The sequence below is a fragment of the Heteronotia binoei genome, chromosome 5 (genome assembly GCF_032191835.1).
Source record: "Heteronotia binoei isolate CCM8104 ecotype False Entrance Well chromosome 5, APGP_CSIRO_Hbin_v1, whole genome shotgun sequence".
Lineage (NCBI taxonomy): Eukaryota > Metazoa > Chordata > Lepidosauria > Squamata > Gekkonidae > Heteronotia > Heteronotia binoei.
In genome coordinates, this window is record NC_083227.1 from 169,978,301 (window position 1) to 169,997,744 (window position 19,444).

The window sequence follows — 19,444 nt, forward strand, 5'->3', positions numbered from 1 at the left end:
GAGATCCTCAACCCTGAGTCGTGTGACATTCCTACAGAAAATCTTGCCTCACTAACCTGTTACAGTTCTTTGAGTGGGTAAACAAACATGTGGACAAAGGGGACCCAATAGATGTTGTTTACCTTGACTTCCAGAAAGCTTTTGATAAAGTTCCTCATCAAAGGCTCCTCAGTAAGCTCCAGAGTCATTGAGTAAAAGGACAGGTACTCTTGTGGATCAAAAACTGGCTAATTAATAGGAAGCAGAGAGTGAGTATAAATGGACTGTCTTCACAGTGCAGTACAGTAAGCAGTGGGGTGCCGCAGGGCTCAGTACTGGGTCCCATGCTCTTTAACTTGTTCATTAATGATCTGGAGTTGGGAGTGAGCAGTGAAGTGGCCAAGTTTGCAGATGACACTAAATTGTTCAGGGTGGTGAGAACCAGAGAGGATTGTGAGGCACTCCAAAAGGATCTGTTGAGACTGGGTGAGTGGGCGTCAACATGGCAGATGAGATTCAATGTGGCCAAGTGCAAAGTAATGCACATTGGGGCCAAGAATCCCAGTTACAAATACAAGTTGATGGGGTGTGAACTGGCAGAGACTGACCAAGAGAGAGATCTTGGAGTCGTGGTAGATAACTCACTAAAAATGTCAAGACAGTGTGCGATTGCAATAAAAAAAGGCCAATGCCATGCTGGGAATTATTAGGAAGGGAATTGAAAACAAATCAGCAAGTATCATAATGCCCCTGTATAAATCGATGGTGCATTCTCATTTGGAATACTGTGTACAATTCTGGTCACCGCACCTCAAAAAGGATATTATAGCATTGGAAAAAGTCCAGAAAAGGGCAACTAGAATGATTAAAGGTTTAGAACACTTTCCCTATGAAGAAAGGTTAAAACGCTTGGGGCTTTTTAGGTTGGAGAAATGTCGACTGCGGAGTGAGATGATAGAGGTTTACAAGATAATGCATGGGATAGAGAAAGTAGAGAAAGAAGTCCTTTTCTCCCTTTCTCACAATACAAGAACTCGTGGGCATTCAATTAAATTGCTGAGCAGTCAAGTTAAAACGGATAAAAGGAAGTATTTCTTCACCCAAAGGGTGATTAACATGTGGAATTCACTGCCACAGGAGGTGGTGGCGGCTACAAGCATAGCCAGCTTTAAGAGGGGATTGGATAAAAATATGGAGCAGAGGTCCATCAGTGGCTATTAGCCACAGTGTATATATATGTGTGTGTGTGTATACACACACACATATATTGGCCTGATCCAACATGGCTTATGTTCTGTTGTTAACTTGAAGATGGTTATCATATCACCTCTCAGGCTAAACATACCCAGCTCCAACTTTTCCTCACAGGACTTGGTCTCCAGACTGAACACAATACTCTAGTCTTAATAGAGCAGAGTAAAGTGATACCATCACTTCACATGATCTGGACACTATATATCTGTTGATACAGCCCACAATCACATTTGCCTTTTTAACTGCCACATCACACTGCTGAGTCATGTTCAGTGTACAATCCACTAAGACCCCAAGTTCCTTTTTGCACATACTACTGCCAGGTCTCTCTCATTGTATAAGGATACATTGGACTTTCCTACCTAAATGCAGAACTTTATATGTATCCCCTGTGAGAAAATGACCCCTCTGTCACAAACATGGTTGCCAGGGCGCCTGGAGAAGTAAGCTTGCATCCGCCTGGCCAGTGAATGCGAGTAAAGCTATCCAGGGACTATGTAAGACTCCTGTGTACTAGCTACCAAGTATACAAGTGCTTGAGACAGGCACAGAGTGTCTGCAGACGCACACGGATGTTTCCCCGCTACCGCGTGGAACACGCCATGGTGAGGAGGAGGCTACGCCGCCACGGAGCTGTCCAGGCGAACGGTGTTGAAGCGCTAAGCATGGAAACCACTGTGTTTCGCTAACATCACATGTAGCCATCTTCCTGCCTGGTTGGGCTTCATTCCTTCTAAGTGGGAACCTCACGTACACACCTTGAGTCATTCCCAGCCCGCAAGCAACCTATCTAGTTTATGAATGGATTAATGACTCCACTATTAATCCTGATTGCCAAGTAATATCCTGAACAACAGGCTTCACCCAGGAGATGATGAGAAAGAGGAAGGATCTCTCCTGATATATCCAAGCCCTTTTGTCCACCCCGGAATACCTAGGTCCATATCTGATTCTCTATTGTCACATTCCCAGTTAATCCCATCTCATCCCAATCACCCAACTATCTACATACTGATATCACCGGAGCCGCCCCAAGCCCTGTCGCAACTTGGAAGTTTCCAAGATGCCCAGGATGAAGGTGATGTTCATTGGTTAAAGCATACATCCAATCAGGTGTCGCCATGGACTCGCCATTGGTCTAGCCGGTGTCCAGCCTTCTTGGTCATCAGCAGACCCGCCCATTAACACTCCCAGTTACCTCCCATTCCCTCAGGACTAAGGTAACCCTATATAACCTGTGGACTAGCTACCCACAGGTGTGCTCTCTATGCAGCAACCCCCTTACCCCGCTGTATAGATCCATCCCCGATTCCTGATCAGTTTCGGGTCCATCCCCCATTCCCTCATTTGTCGCCATCGAAGCCTTCCTTGGAGTCTGCGAGAGGTAGTATTACCCTGTATGTCCATCCTTTTATGTTCCCCTATCGATCTCTCTATTTTTCCTAGACCTGTATGAATGTGTGAATGTTTTGTATTTTACCTTGTGTGAAAGAACTATTATATCAAATAAATTACAATTGATTTTATTAAATTAGAGTCCTTTATTGAGCATTGACTCTCTGATCGGTTAAGCCTGGTATACACAGATAACAAAGATTCCTATTGGGACAACTGTCTCTCAATCTAATTCCCCAATCTCATTTTGAGAGCAGTTTCCCTAACACCCCTTAAAATTCGTTTTATTAGCTTTAGCCCAGTTTTCCGGCCTGTCAGGATCATCCAGTATCCTGTCTCTGTCTTCTACCATATTTGCGACCCCTCCCAATTTAGTATCATCTGCAAATTTAATAAGCATTCACTGTATTCTTTCATCCAAATAATTTCTAAAGATGTTGAACAAAACATGTCCCAGGGAAGATCCTTGAGACACTCCACTTGTCGCTCCTCTCCAAGAGGACAAAGAATCATTAACAAGCACTTTTGGAGTGCAATCTGTCAACGAGTTACAGATCCACCTAACAGTAACAGGATCCAAACCGCATTTTACCAACTGGTCAACAAGAATATTATGTGGAACCTTATCAGAAGCCTTACTGAACTCAAAATAAATAACATCTACAGCCTTCCCCTGATTCAGCAAAGTAGTAACTTTTTCAAAAAAAAGATAAGGTTAATCTAACACAACTGGTTTTTGAGAAAGCCATGACAGCCATCCTTCCTAAATGTTCCAGGACTGACTGTTCGATGACTTGTTCTAAAACTTTTCCAGGTATAGACGTCAAGCTGATGGGTTGGTGGTTACCCAGATCCTCCTCCAGCACTTCACCTGTTCTCCAAGAACTCTCAAGAATGGTGACCAGAGGCTCAGAAATTACATCCGCAAGCTCTTTTAGAACCCTTGGATGCAGTTCATCTGGCCCCGAGGACCTAGTTTCATTTAAAGAAACTAGGTTTTAATGTACTGCCTCTGTCCCGATCCTCGACTGCAGTTCCCTTCTCTCATAATGTGTTCTGTTTTTGCCATGCTGATTACTGTTTCTCTCACAAGAGAAGACTGAGGATAAGTAAGAATTGAGTAGTTCTACCCTCTCCTCATCACCTGTTACAATTTCACTTTTTTGTTCCCGGAAGCAGCTTACCATGTCCTTGCTCTTTTTCTTACTTTGAACATAAGGAAAAAAATGCTTTTTTGTTGTTTTTAACATCTCTCTCTAGCCTGAGCTCATGCAGTTTTAGCTATCCTAACTTCTCTCTACCAGCCCTGGCTATTTGTTTATATTCATCTTTGCTTATAAGATCCTCCCATTTCCTAAAGGAGTCTTTTTTACTTCTTAAGTCTTTATAGAACTGTTTATGGAGCTACCTTAGCTTCCTTGGGCTCCTCCCTCCAGTTTCCCTTGTGATTGTGCCTTCAATATTTCACTTTTAAGAAACTCGCACCCCTCTTGAACTTCCCTCTCCTTAAATATTTCTGACCATGATATTTTACCCAGCATAACTCTCAGCTTGTCAAAATTTGTTTTCCTGAAGTCCAGCCTCTATGTCCTATTATGTACAGCTTTTCCCTTCCCCAAGACTGTAAATGCCAAAATCACAGGGTGCCCACTACTTCCACCTCATCAACTAGTTCTTCCCTATTAGTGAGAATCAAGTCCAAGGCAGCAGATCCCCTTGTTTCCCTCTCCACTTCCTGGAAAATGAAATTGTCAGTGAAACACGTCAGGAATTTATTTGACCTTTTATTTTTAGCAGATTTGGACTTTCAACAGATGTCTGGGTAACTGAAATTTCCCATGACCACTGTGCCCCTTCTCTTTGCAATCTGTTACAGGAGTAACTCATCTAAGTTCTGCCCGGCTTGGTGGTTATAGCAGACCCCCACCATAATACCAATTATTTCTTACTCCTTTTATTTTTACCTATAGACTCTCAACTGAACTGCCATGCTCAGATTCGCATATTTCCTCACAAGTATATACCTCCTTACATACAATGCTATACCTCCACCTTTCCCTATTTGTCTGTCCCTTTTAGATAAATTGAGCCCCTGGATCCTAATATTCCAATTGTAAGCGTCATCCCACCAAATTTCAGTAATGCCTATTAGGTCATAGTCCCCTCCCTAAATTAGGTTTTCCAGTTCCTCCTGCCTGTTTCCCATACTCTGCACATTAGCATAGAGACACCGGAATCCATGTTTTACGTACCCTGAGGTTTTCATTTCCTTATGTACCTGTGAGTTGGTGTTACCAACCTATGTGCCACTCTCTGCAAAACTTTAGTGGTCTTATCTCCAGTTATAGGCATCATAATAGGCTTTGAATAATTGTCTCACTTCCCCATACAATTAGTTTATCCCTCCATATTAGGTTAGCAAGGCTCTTACCAAACACCTTTTTTTTTTACCTCTGTGAGGTGCAAACCGCCTCCCAACAGAAGAGCTTCATCTCAAAAGCGTAAGCCATGCTTCAAAAATCCAAACAAGCAGGGGACCAGGGAAGGCCTTCTACTGGCTGCCACTACTCTGGTACGGGTCAGTCTGGGAGGGCCCAGAGCACCAACCCAATTCCTGTGTCTTCCTTCTCTGCAAGTACCTGTATCCAGGGGTGGAATTCTAGCAGGAGCTCCTTTGCATATTAGGTCACACACCCCTGATGTAGCCAATCCTCCAAGAACTTACAAAAAAGAGCCTTGTAAGCTCTTGGAGGATTGGTTACATCAGAGGCGTGTGGTTTAGTATGCAAAGGAGCTCCTGCTAGAATTCCACCCCTGCCTCTATCCATGACCAGAGATTTGAGGACCCAGGCAGTATAACAATGTTATCGTAAGTGCTCAAGATTAAACGTGAGTTTTAGTTATTAGTGCAATAGTGAAAGGTAGAAACAGTAAAGGTGATGCAAAGAAAATAACCAGGGCCAGATTAACAATTAGGCCAAATAGGCATTGGCCTATGGGCTCCCAAAACTTTAGGGACCCTGGACTGGCTCCCCCCCCCCCATTTTCCCCCTGCTTGCAGTTCTCCCAACCTCCCAACTTGCCTGGTGTGGCTGCTTCTGGCATCATCACCAAGTTTGTCTCTCTGCCTCTCTCCTGCAGCTTTGTCAAAGGGGCTTTTGAGAAGGTGCCTGTAGACTGCAGTGGGGGCCACAGGCAGCAGGGTGGGCACTCTGACTCTGAGATAATTTGCAAGGGGGCCCCTGATATTTTGACTGCCTAGGGGCCTCCACAGGGTTTAATCCAGCACTGAAAATAACAGCCCTGACATGACTAAGTAAATATTCCCTTCCTCTAATGTCAACAGACTCACCAGCCCTTGGGATGAGGAAGCCCTTCTGCTGAAGTCTTTTCAGAGAGTGCTCTCCTGACTTGCAGCCTCCCCAGAGAGCACACATCCTCCTCTCTAGCTTGGCCTTTTACTTCCTTCCTTCCAGGTCCCACCCCTGTCTTCTTCACTGGGCAAGTTTCCCCTCAAAAACTGCTGACCACCCAAACAGAGGGACAGAAGTAATCTTGGTAAATGCAGGTGTAATGGACAGCAAGCAGAGGCATGCTCATAGGCAGTGCTGCTTGGAAGAGAGTGAGTGGATGACCTGATTGATAGCTCAGGGAACTTGCTGAGTGAAAAGCTGCAGCTAACTGTCAAGAAGAGTGTGACAGTTGGAGAGTGGATGGAGAGAGTGATGGCTTGTTGAAACTCTATGACTTGACAGCAAAGGGGGCGGGGTGGGAGTTCCACTGAACAGTCAGGCTCAGTTCTAATAAATCCTGTCTCAGATTCCATTAATTTATCTGTTTGGGTCTGATGCTCAAACCTTAATTCTTAATATGTTAATTTATTGTTGCCAGATAGCAACAATCCCACTATCATGGTTTTAATGGATATGACAGATATGGCTACCATGAAACACAGAACTGGGGCATAAAATAAATGAACTCTGAATTCAGTCTCTGAAATAGATCTTGGCTAGATCAAAAGGTATTCATTGGTCCCCTTCCCAATTTGGCAAACTGATCAGTGCTTCTGCTAACCTAACAAAGCTATTGGAGCTGTAGGGTGATTTGTGAAAAGCAATTTGTGAATGCTGCTTTACTCATGTGGTACTTCACTACAATCTTGATATATAGGCTCTAAAGTTAAGATGTACATGGCTCAGAACTGACATGCAATTGGTTGCTAATATTAGTTTTATGGGACTTCCCACTTAAATAGGCATCCTAGGAGCATTTGACATTCATGTAAAGTAGCATTTTATGTAAGGTTAATGGCATATAGGGTATCATTTGGAAGTGCTAATGTTAACTGTATTGCCTAACCACCATTGTGACCTGATCGAAACTTGCAGCTTGCTTAATTGATGCACAACTCCACTTCCGTTTGCTGTCACTCCAGGGAGGAAGACCGAAGGCTATTCAGTAGCTTCCCTTCAGGCTAATATTGTACCATGCAAGTAACAGTCGCGTCTTCTGAATTTCATTGTTTAAAATGATGTTTTCTAATTAAGCAAAGGACAAAAACTGAGAACTAAAAAAGGCCGTTTGACTGTGCACAGGTAGAGATATAGCAATTCAGGAACTTCCTTGGAATACAGCATAAAAATTTATATATGTTCAAGTAAGAGTAGGTTTAAAGGAGCTGGATGAAGTTGACACAACAGGTAATAACCTAATAATGTATTCTGCTGTACAACTGTATAAGCTTTCCACGCTATAGCATATTTACAGGAACAGCAGTAGGTTGACTGAAAATATAAAGAAACTTAATTCTAGAATAGGTAGATAGATCCAAGGGGGCAGCCATGTTGGGCTGAAGGAGTTGAACAAAGCAGGAGTCAAGTTACACCTTTAAGACCAACCAAGTTTTATTCAGAACGGAAGCTTTCGTGTGCTTTCTAAGCACACTTCATCAGAAGAGGGGATCAGGTATTGTGGGCCGAAATACAAGCAGTTTGTTGATTAAGTATGCAGTCTGATCGCATGATAAACCAGTACGGCTGAGCCATTTGGTCTGGATAGCCATAAAAGGTAATAAAGTCCTCTGCCGATTGGTGTTTCTGTAAAACTAGGTGAATCACAAAAGGATGTGTACTTCCAAGTTGTAGTCCACCTAGATTTACAGAAACACCAATTGGCAGAGGACTTTATTACCTTTTATGGCTATCCAGACCAAATAGCTCAGCCGTACTGGTTTATCATGCGATCAGTCTGCATAGTTAAATCAACAAACTGCTTGTATTTCGGCCCACAATACCTGATCCCCTCGTCTAATGAAGTGTGCTTAGAGAGCACACGAAAGCTTACGTTCTGAATAAAACTTGGTTGGTCTTAAAGGTGCAACTGGACTCTAGAAGAGGTAGGGAATCATAACTACTGTGTGAAAACCCACACTCCTACTGCTTTAATGGAAATGGAGAGAGGAAAATAAAGTTTAAAGAATCTCAGTAGAAACAGATGGTGAAGTCTTTTAGCCCACTTACCCATTCAAGTAAATAGTTATTTTATTTAGAATGCAGACTTTTAGGCTAAATAGGTATTACTAGGCTATTTCTACAGCTGTTTTTCTTTCTGTAACAGTACGAAGGGGGTATAAACTGGGCCAAATCCAACAGAATGTCTGTTTGCAATCCTATATACTGCGTTTCTTATAGATACCTAAGCAACTTACTAAAAGATCACAATGCGTCTCTTCCTGCCCATTGTCCTTCTCCTTTAAAACAGCCTTGATGATCAACTTAATTGATAACCTCTATAACGGTTAAACTCCAGGAGCATCCAATTAAGTTGGGCAAAAGATTTGAGATATAACAAAAAGGAAGTACTTCTTTGCTAAAACCACTTAAATCAACAGGTTTAAGAAAATGTAACTCTTACAACAGCATTGCCAATTATGGAATTCACTGCGTGTGCTGGTCACAAGCATCTGTGGCTTTAAGAGGGAATAGAAACAGTAGGTACAAGCCGTAGTGACAAAAGGTTATAACTCTGACCATCTATGCTCATAGGCCTTGTTTATCAGCCCTCCAGGTGAGGTACTTGACTACTGTGCAAAACAACATGCTGAACCAGATAGACCACTGGTCTGATCCAGCCAGGTGATTCTATGATTATAAGAGAGAACTTGCCATTCTGCAGCCTTCCACCTCACTTATATCTGTCTGTATAAGAAAGCCAATATTTTGGAAGCCAGTTACTCTGCAGTTTTGGAAACATTAATCTCTTCCATAGCAGGCCCTGAGAATTTCCACACACACCCCCCAAAGCATTTACAGACCTAAAGGAAGGAGGATGGAGGTAAACATTCAAATTCAATGGTTTAGGGCATGCAAAAAATAAAGATTTCAGTCCCCAAAGGGGATATAGTCAATGAAATTGAATAAAACACCTTACTTAACATAAAATACTTCAGAGGGCAGACACAGGGCATCTGTAAAGTATAGGAAGGTGGCACAGTCACCATTTTAAGCATTCTGATTACATATAGCTAAACATACACATGCTTTACATTAAATGTTAGTGTTTTCATTTTGGCAAATGCAAATATGTATACCAATAGTGGCAATTTTATCATTTTGTGCACATACAATTTTTCCCTGGGGGTTTAAACACACTATACACCTTTTTGAGTAGACTGGGACATCTTGTCCTCCTATAAAGGTTGGACTGTCAAGAAAAGAACAGGAAGCAAAGTGGGGGTCTGCACTGGAAGGGGGAACTGGAAGAAGCCCTTCTGTCATAGGAAGATCATAAAATACAAGCCTATCTACAGCCAATGACACCAACACAAATTAATGTGAGCCCTCCTTCCATCATTAAAGGAACAAGTTCCAGTACCCTTTAAAACATGAAAAAAATCTACAGGGTATCTTTCATGATATAACCTCTATACTGTGCATGCCTGCACATATACATGATTACAGAGTATAGGTACAGAAACCTACTAGTTGCAGCTTCCTAATGAAAGTGAATTTGAAACTGCAGGGTTCTTTTGATATAGAAATGGTAGCCCATCACTTTAAGAGCTAGGGCTGCTTTATGTGGATCATACACTAAAAGAGAGTAAGCCCTGGTAGTCATATGCCAAGCTGGGTGAGAAGAGCCTTTTTGCAAAATTGTTTTAAATAAGAGTGTGTGAATTCCAGTTTACTAATAATACATCAGTTAAGGCTGCTTGCAATACAACTTCCTATAATAGCCACCCACACATGCAGGAAATTCTGTTCACACTAGTCACATATCAAAAGCACACATACATCTATTTCACTGTATGCACTTGTAACAGTAAGCCACAACTGGCCACACCTTCCAGTTACAAACATCCATGCAGCAAAATATATAGGTACATTTGTAACATAGGACGAGCAACACACAGTTGGCACAATTTTTTTACACAGAACTAGCATTGCAGTTGCCATTAGTTGGAGCATGATTGTATATTTCTTTTGATGCAGCCAAAATGGTCAGTTTCCCTCACTTATGTTCAATGGTCGTGTGCAAATCCTACTGCCCTCTTCTACGCAGTACTTATTTTTTTCTCTGCATGAACTACAGTTGGTAGGGATGACATGCTTTTAAAATGGTACGTATTATTTTATCAACCCCTAGCTGTCTCCAAATACAGAATCAAGCTGCCCTAGTCTTGAAAGTGTTACAAACTTAAGTAGGTAATCACCAACACTCTCCTGCAGGTGCTAATTGCATTCTATAAAAGAAGCAACTGCTACAAGTTAGCCAAGAAAGCTTATTATTGCTCTGACTCTTGTCTGCAAAGAAACTATTGATCTGATGCTTTCATTGGGACAGCAATTATTGGAATTTTCAGTCAGGCTGATGAATTTACTTTTACAAGCCTAACTATCATGGGCTTTTGCTGGTGGATGGGTAGACAAGAACCCATCGATTAATAGCAAACTGATCGTATCAGTTAAGATGGCGAGCCAGGGAGCTCTTAGTATAAATCTCATCTCTCCCATGAGCACTCTAGAGTATCTTTTTAGGTAAACCAGTATTCTCATCACTGAACCTTTCTATCTGCAGTATACAAGTACTCCACATTTACTTTACAGGGCCATTGCAAAAGTTAAGTCTTATCTGTGAAAGGCACTAAATATTCAAGATGTTCCATCTAGCTATCAGCTGGACAGCTCAATTTTATGTACAACCCTCCAAGCCATAGGAAGGGTGCAGGGTCAAGAGCGGCTCAGAGAAGTACATGTAACAAGCAAAAAAAGAAAAATGATAAATGTTAAGAATCCAAACAAATGGGATGCATACGCATCTATAACTTGCTCATTTTCTGCTCCTCAAAATGAGCTTGAGAAACTACAAGATGGATAGGTCTGAAAAGTTTGGCCAAAGATTATATATAAGCATCTCACCTGCTTGTTCAGTATTAAAAAGCACAAAGGCTTTTATAGATTCAAAGCAACATCTGCAATCTTAAGCACGAGGGACAATTTTTTTTAGAATTTCACAGCATACTTTCCAGAATTCATGCCCATAAACTCCTTACAAAAATGTGGATTCATGCAGTATTTTAGCATAACTGAGAATTCTGTAGTGAGGTGATTGTGGTCATTTGGCAATATGGTCCATTAGACAAGCACAATAAACATAGCGGGAATTAGAAGTCATTTAAAAAAATGGTCAGCTTGGATTGCAATACAGTTCAGCAATACTTGCCCAATACTCCTTCAGACTACAGTACCTTAGCAGAGCGCCTGTGGAAAGAATGGAAGTCAGGAATCTTTAAGCTCAGCAATTTTACCTTTTGTTCCAGCATGCCATCTTCAGTCTTTAATTGTTTAAGGCAGTGTTTTCAAACTAGATCCTCTGCAAGATTTACTGTGATTACTCCAGTGTCTTAGTTGCACTGCCATGCCTCAACCTCAACCAACCACTCAGGTTAGTTTCAATTAAGCTCCTTATAGCACTGTCAGTGTTACATTTTTACAAGGGGGATACTCTTATTACAAACAGAATGGCTTTATGGAGAAAAAACCTGAAATTATGTTCTCTTTTGAAAAATAAATCAAACCCTTTGAAATGTTTATTAACTAAGACTTCAACTAAGGCACTGAGATATTCTGCCAGCCCACAGGAATAGGCCAAATAACCAACAGCCATCAGTGTCTATGTTGAGGAGCTGTGGATAAAAAGTCATGTTTCAATGAAAAACCCCATGGATGCATTTATATGCTTTTGCAATTAGTCAGTGTGCTGTGGGCTTAATAGAAAAGGATGTACTGCACTTCCCTTTTTGAAAAGAAAATTATTTCTACTTTAGGAAAATCAGTGCATGGCACTATTTATGAAGGACACCTCTCAGAGCAGTGAGAAAATAAAGGACTATCAAAGATGTACCACTGTAAAATATCTAAGTGTGCAATAGAACAAGAGACAACACAGTATAGCAGAGACAAGAAATTGGAGACATTTACTATGAAGTCCAGTTTTATGTTTGAGGCTTACTCGTTCCAGTAGAAATTCTACATGACATGCCCTAACTAGGGCTAACCAATTAAATGAAGGCAGTACATTGTGATTGGTTGTCAACCCCATGAGATGGTCTGCTAACTCCTTCCATCAGTACCTGTTTACTGGTATAGATGCTTTGCGCAATGACAATTTGGGGGTAGAGTCACTGATGAGTGTAGTATGTAACTTGCAATATTTGGATTCTCTGGAAAACACTTGAGCAACATGATGTTACTCCTCTACTCTCCTGCCAAAACAGATCCTGAAATCCTGATAACAGTCCAACATCTGGAGGCGTTTCAGTCCAGTTTTCGCTGACAGTCTCACTATATTGGCAGGATCTGTTCTAGAACACTTTTTGAAGCCTGTGGAATTCTGTCCGGGAATCTGACATCAAACTCAATAATAAGATCCCCTCGCTGGTTTACATTCTTGGGAAAGGGAAGCCCTTCCCCAGGAATTCTTCGCTTCATTCCAGGTTTAATGACATCCTTGAATACCATTGGTATATTCCTACCATCGAGCGTCGGAATATTCACAGTACAACCACACAGAGCCTAAATATAAAAACAAACCAGAGAAATTAATAAATTTTCTGCAGAGAAAACTAAATTGCTATTTAGCCTACCAAAGAAAGATTTTAATGGGCTAATAATACTGAACAAACAGGAAAAACCTGTTAAAAATAGTCTGAATTTCAAGCACACCACAGGACTTCTCACTGAGGCCCAATTCAGAACTGATCACAAGAACAATTTGCTCCCATAACGTTTTGGGATGTCTTGGCGGAGGCTACTCTGTCTACTCAAAGCAGCACGTCTGTTTGTAGAATGCATTTTTAAAGTCTACAAAGGGGAAATAGTCCCACTTCCCCCCCCCCTCACCCTTTTAGGATCTAGGACAGGGGTCTCCAACCTTTTTGAGCCAGCAGGCACCTCTGGCATTCAGACAAGCACAGTGGGAACAACCAAAAAATGGTTGCTGCAGGAGGCAAAGCCAGCCACAAAATGGGTTCAGTAGGCTACCGTCGGTCACACATTGAAGACTCCTGTGCTGTTGTGGCAGATCTCCCATGGCCAATCAAAAGCCTGGTTGGGTAAAAGCCCTACATGGCCCTGCCCACTTTCTAAAGCTCTTGGGGTGGCAACCAGGAAAGATGACAACAACATGGTGTTCACAGGCACCATACCGGGGACCCCTGATTTAAGAACATTCTCGTTTGTCACCAACAAACCCTACATTCGCTTACCTCACGGAGGCTGATCTTGGCTGGGAATATAATATCAGACCCATCTCTCTTAAAAGTGTTGTGTGGCTTGTCCTTTAAAACAAAGACAATATCAGCTGGAATGTTGTTTGGTGTTTGGTCTCCTTCTTTGGGAAAAGTAATCTTTGTTCCTTCTTTCCATCCACGCTTTACTTCAATTGTTAGGATCTTATCTTCAGTACGTGTGGTTTTCCCATCTGCATTGAGACGTTTATGAGAAATTTTCATTTTCTTGGTGCATCCAGTGTAAATCTCCTCCAAGGATACTCTCAAGTCATGAGTAATAGGAGGGTCTTGTTTTTTGCGCACGTTTTCATGACCTCCACGAGAGCGAGTAAAGCCAATGTTTCCAAAGTTTTGAAAATTTGCAAAAGGATCATCAACATCCATGTCTTCATCCCCATTCCTCTGCACAAAAAAGGTGTCGAAAGGATTGCGTCCACCAAAGAACTCTGCAAACATGGCATGAGGGTCTCCATGAAAGGTGTAGGTAAATGAGGTGCCATTGGGACCTCCTCCACTGCAGCTGGGACCACCTCCCTTTAGTCCTGAAATATAGGAACATAGGAATAAGCCTCTTCCAGCAGTTACACAACTGTAATCTCTTCTATTATTACATCAGGAGCAACAAGCTTGAAAACCTCTTCCCCTTGGCATATTTTTTTTACCTGAAAACTGAAATATACCAACTATTTTTAGGATTCCGGACAAATATTTTGAGTAAGCCTTTTAAATGCGCTAGTTCTCATGTGGTCTTTGGAGGGTTGTATTTTATTAAAGAAGATACCTTTACAGTATCCTATTTTTTGCTCACAGGAGTTCTAAGTCCAGCACATACATAGGAGAATTATAGCCTAAATCACTTAATGAGCAAAAGCTCTACTCTTATATTTAGTGTTTAGTGGCAATACCAAGGATCCAAAGCTATCTCAAAGAACAGAAGAGCACTTCACCTCAGCTTGCATAATGTACTTGACGTTACAAAAACATTCCTCCAAGTGAAACTAAACAACAGCGAGATTAGTATATACAGAAAAGCTAGAATCTTCTAGCAAGACCTAGAAAGTTTCGTAGCAAAGGCTCCACCTATCTTAGAAAGCCTGTCATGCAGCCAAACATAGCCAATCCATGCTAACAGCTCCCATGTAAAATAAACTATGAAGCACTTGCTAACTATAAGCATGGTATACAGTATGAAAAACTCTACAAACCTAGCACAGTTTGTATAACGAGCGCCTTCCAGATCATACTCTCTAGGAACCAATATGCCAACAGAAACACATCAGACATCAGAGGTGCACAAGAAACTGTACTCAACTGAGGGGGAAAGGTGAAAGAAGAAGAAGAATTGCAGATTTATTCCCCGCCCTTCTCTCTGAATCAGAGACTCAGAGCGGCTCACAATCTCCTTTCCCTTCCTCCCCCACAACAGACACCCTGTGAGGTGGGTGGGGCTGAGAGGGCTCTCACAGCAGCTGCCCTTTCAAGGACAACCTCTGCCAGAGCTCTGGCTGACCCAAGGCCATTCTAGCAGGTGCAAGTGGAGGAGTGGGGAATCAAACCCGGTTCTCCCAGATAAGAGAGCTCTGGCTGACCCAAGGCCATTCCAACAGCTGCAAATGGAGGAATGAGGAATCAAACCTGGTTCTCCCAGATAAGAGAGCTATGGCTGACCCAAGGCCATTCCAGCAGCTGCAAGCGGAGGAGTGGGGAATCAAACCCGGTTCTCCCAGATAAGAGAGCTCTGGCTGACCCAAGGCCATTCCAGCAGCTGCAAATGGAGGAATGAGGAATCAAACCTGGTTCTCCCAGATAAGAGAGCTATGGCTGACCCAAGGCCATTCCAGCAGCTGCAAGCGGAGGAGTGGGGAATCAAACCCGGTTCTCCCAGATAAGAGAGCTCTGGCTGACCCAAGGCCATTCCAGCAGCTGCAAATGGAGGAATGAGGAATCAAACCTGGTTCTCCCAGATAAGAGAGCTATGGCTGACCCAAGGCCATTCCAACAGATGCAAGCGGAGGAGTTGGGGGAATCAAACCTGGTTCTCCCGGATAAGAGTTCACACACTTAACCACTGCACCAAACCACTACACCAAACAATCCTTATCAACTCTAAAGCTCTTACAGGGCCACAGAGAGCAGGAATTCAGGACAATTCTACATTAGAGTTGTTGTTTTTTTCCCCCCTTTTCCTGCCTGAAGTATTCAAACTTGATTTCAAAGCAGGCTTCCCAGACAGGAAGAACCTGTAGAGCAGAGGGGGAAACTTTTTAAGGAGTGACCTTAATGCAACAAACACACACACAATTCAAAGATGGCAACTCTCTAGCGAGCGCCCCGGACGACGACGACGCAGCAAAACAACTCGCTCGTTTCTCCCTCCCTTTCCTTGGGAAACCAGTCCCAGCGGGTTTGGTGCTGGGCGCCCATGGGCCCTGCACAACCCCGAAGCGTCCATCGAGCAAGCCAGGCATTCCCGATCCCAGCAGACAGGGCAAAATAGGCCAAGAAGAGAACTCCGCAGACCGCGCAGGGCAGCGCCAGGAGCAGAGCGCGGCGCGTTTCTTGCATCAGCAGGGCCCCATTCGAGCTCACTCACCCTCCTCGCCGAACTTGTCGAAGATCTCGCGCTTCTTGGGGTCGCTGAGCACGTCGTAGGCCTCGGCGATCTCCTTGAAGCGCTCCTCGGCGCCGGGGTCCTTGTTCTTGTCGGGGTGGTAGCGCAGCGCCTGCTTGCGGTACGCCTTCTTGACGTCGTCCTCGGTGGCCCCGCGGGCCAGGCCCAGGATGCGGTAGTAGTCCTTGCCCATCGCGGCTCTCCCCAGACCCACTCCCCGCCGCCGCGGCCGCGCCTCCGTATTTATAGCGCGGGCGGAGGAATCTTCCAGACCTTGCCACCACGGTCGCCGCGGAAGCCCCGCCCCCCCTCTTGGGACCTCGCCAATCGCGGGCAACGCCCTGGGCTCCCGGCCAATGAGAACGCGGCGTACGTCACACACGGTGGGGAGGGGGGGAGTAACGGTTGGCAGGAGCCCGCCTCCTGGTTGAATTACGAAACACACACACACACACATTTCGTCGCGCCGCCAACCAACGGCCCCGGCGCGGGTGGGGGAGCCTTTGGAATGCGGACATTGGATCGCTCGAAGTTTTCGGTCCCGCCTACGAATCAGACTACAAAGGGCGGGGAGGGGGGGGCGGGGACAGAGATGTTCGCGCCTGTCAGAAGCCTGAGGGAGAAACGTCACCCGCAGGCCACGCCCCGAAGTTGCGGGCACCCAAACCAACCAATCGCTAAGCGTTTAAAGCAGCCTTGACTTTGCAGCCTGCCCCTTCCGCCGTTCCGTCGCTTGCGCCTAGTGAATGGGTCCCGCGTCGTCGCTGAGGACGTGGAAGCTTCGGGCTGCGCGTCTGTTGGTCTTTGGAGAGTGTTGGCTGTGCTTGTCCCTCCGGGACATTTGCGCAGGTTCTTCCATCCGGCCGGCGCATGCTTGATTCATTGTGCACAAGGAAGGATGCAAACAACTTTTAATTAAAGCAGCGACACGCGGCCTCTGCGCCCCAGATATTCGAGGCTGCTCGCAATAACAAATGGCTGATCCCAACCCCGTAAAAATAACAAGGCCGCTCCACCAGATCCCCACTGAAATGTAATCACAAAAGAAGGGGGAGCAACAGAAACGCTGGACACTTAAAAGCCAGCTGATTTTTTGGAAAAAGAAAGTACTGGGTTTTTTGCACTAATAAATATCCAATGATAGCTCCAGATCAAGGATAAGGAAAAGATACTTTATTTTTTTGTGGCAACCAAGATCGCTTAAGAAGGTGGGGGGGACACAAAGACGAAGCTCATCTACAATATCCTAAGGCGACAGGGAATCCTTTAATTACACAGGCTTTACAGATGTCACGTTAAAGGTAAAAAACAGTACTTTGAATTAGGACTGGAAGCAAACAGGCACTACTTGTAGTGATCCACTCTAGCATTCTTGCTGTTCAATTCTGGAACAATTCAAGCTTCTGGGCTGCTTTCAGAGACAGCCCCACAGAGCCCTTACAGTAACGAAGGTGAAAGTTGACAAAAGGTGTAGACCACAATGATCAGATGAAGAAGATATTGGATTTATATCCTGCCCTCCACTCCGAAGAGTCTCAGAGCGGCTCGCAATCTCCTTTCCCTTCCTCCCCCACAACAGACACCCTGTGAGGCAGATGAAGATATTGGATTTATATCCCACCCTCTACTCCAAAGAGTCTCAGAGCGGCTCGCAATCTCCTTTCCCTTCCTCCCCCACAACAGACACCCTGTGAGGTAGATGAAGATATTGGATTTATATCCCACCCTCTACTCCAAAGAGTCTCAGAGCGGCTCACAATCTCCTTTCCCTCCCCCACAACAGACACCCTGTGAGGTAGATGAAGATATTGGATTATATCCCACCCTCCACTCCGAAGAGTCTCAGAGCGGCTCACAATCTCCTTTCCCTTCCTCCCCCACAACAGACACCCTGTGAGGTAGATGAAGATATTGGATTTATATCCCGCCCTCCATTCCAAAGAGTCTCAGAGCGGCTCACAATCTCCTTTACCTGCCTCCCCCACAACAGACACCCTGTGAGGTAGATGAAGATATTGGATTATATCCCGCCCTCCACTCCGAAGAGTCTTAGAGCGGCTCACAATCTCCTTTCCCTTCCTCCCCCACAACAGACACCCTGTGAGGTAGATGAAGATATTGGATTTATATCCCGCCCTCCACTCCGAAGAGTCTCAGAGTGGCTCACAATCTCCTTTATCTTCCTCCCCCACAACAGACACCCTGTGAGGTGGGTGGGGCTGAGAGAGCTCTCACAGCAACTGCTCTTTCAAGGACAACCTCTGCCAGAGCTATGGCTGACCCAAAGCCATGCTAGCAGCTGCACGTGGAGGAGTGGGGAATCAAACCCGGTTCTCCCAGATAAGAGTCCGCACACTTAACCACTACACCAAACTGGCTCTGCTTTTCAGTGATCACAGATAGCAAACCAGTTGTATCTGTTTAAAGGCACTACCCATTAGACATGAAATCAGAATGTTAACCATCTGTAGATCTGGATGTTACAGCACCCACAAACGGTAAATCTAATCCTTGTGAAGAAATACAACCCCATCCAGGGTAGGAAGGATCCAATTCTATGACCCACCCACACTAATCAACATAATTTCATTCATATCCGGCTTGGGCTCCTGTTTATTGGCCTTCATCCAACCTATTATGCTATTATTTTAAAATGTGTATCTTCTATTTATCAGTTATTATGAAGAGGGACCCCTGATTAATGAATACCTCAATAATAATAATAATGGAAAATATGGTTGTGCCTTCAGAAGAGAATGTCGGATGCAACATTTAGAGCGACTGTTAAGAGGCCCCTCAGAGGAGCTTCCGCTAAACTGTTAAAACCAGACAGGCTAAGGGTGTGATTCCAAGATAACAGGGGCCCCGCAGAGGAGCTTCTTGCTGATAACACAGAGGGACAGAGCAGGGGAAAACTACAAGAAATTACTGGAAGGAAAGCAGGAGATGGAGCATTTGAATGAGATAAGAGGGGATTTGTCTGATTGTTTTGGGGATGAATAAAAATGGTCAGAAGGCTGATGATTTTAACTTAGTCATTTTGAGCTTATGCTGACAAGTTCTACTTTGATGTCAGAGTAAAATACCTCGCTTCAAACCAAGCAATGTGTGGGGCTTCGTTATTTACCTGCTACAATTACAGCCTCTCAAGATCAAAGCTTGAGTCCAGTGGCACCTTTAAGAGGTGACACTGGCTCAAACTTTGTTCTGCTGCTTCAGACCAACATGGACACCCCACCTGAGGCTCTCTCGATGTTTCTACAACCATCAAACATCATATATATTCAGTCTGTGTGAAGGAGCCACATGTGGTCCAAACCCTCAACCAGGACAGGAAAATACTACAGCATCCCAACCAGCCTTTGCTGAGACTTAAAGACTTCCAGTGAAGTCACTATAGAGTGGGCAGGTGTCAT

At 44.0% G+C, this 19,444-nt stretch overlaps 1 protein-coding gene across 1 annotated transcript; it reads right to left on the reverse strand.

The window, feature by feature from the left end:
* Positions 1-12,102: 12,102 nt before the first annotated feature.
* Positions 12,103-16,329, reverse strand: DNAJB1 (DnaJ heat shock protein family (Hsp40) member B1). Its single transcript, XM_060240711.1, has 3 exons — positions 16,011-16,329; positions 13,394-13,959; positions 12,103-12,701 (listed from the first exon to the last, which is right to left on the reverse strand). Exons 1-3 carry the CDS (start codon positions 16,219-16,221, stop codon positions 12,471-12,473), a joined length of 1,008 nt encoding a protein of 335 aa, XP_060096694.1. The 5' UTR covers positions 16,222-16,329; the 3' UTR covers positions 12,103-12,470.
* Between the last annotated feature and the right edge of the window lie 3,115 nt (positions 16,330-19,444).

Bases quoted from the DNA above. Each gene is read 5' to 3' on its own strand.
- DNAJB1 (XM_060240711.1), bottom strand. From the start codon at position 16,221: ATGGGCAAGGACTACTACCGCATCCTGGGCCTGGCCCGCGGGGCCACC. The intron at 13,960-16,010 runs GTGAGTGAGCTC...CCTATATTTCAG, and splicing joins CGACAAGTTCGGCGAGGAGG to GACTAAAGGGAGGTGGTCCC. The intron at 12,702-13,393 runs GTAAGCGAATGT...TTTTATATTTAG, and splicing joins CCAAGATCAGCCTCCGTGAG to GCTCTGTGTGGTTGTACTGT.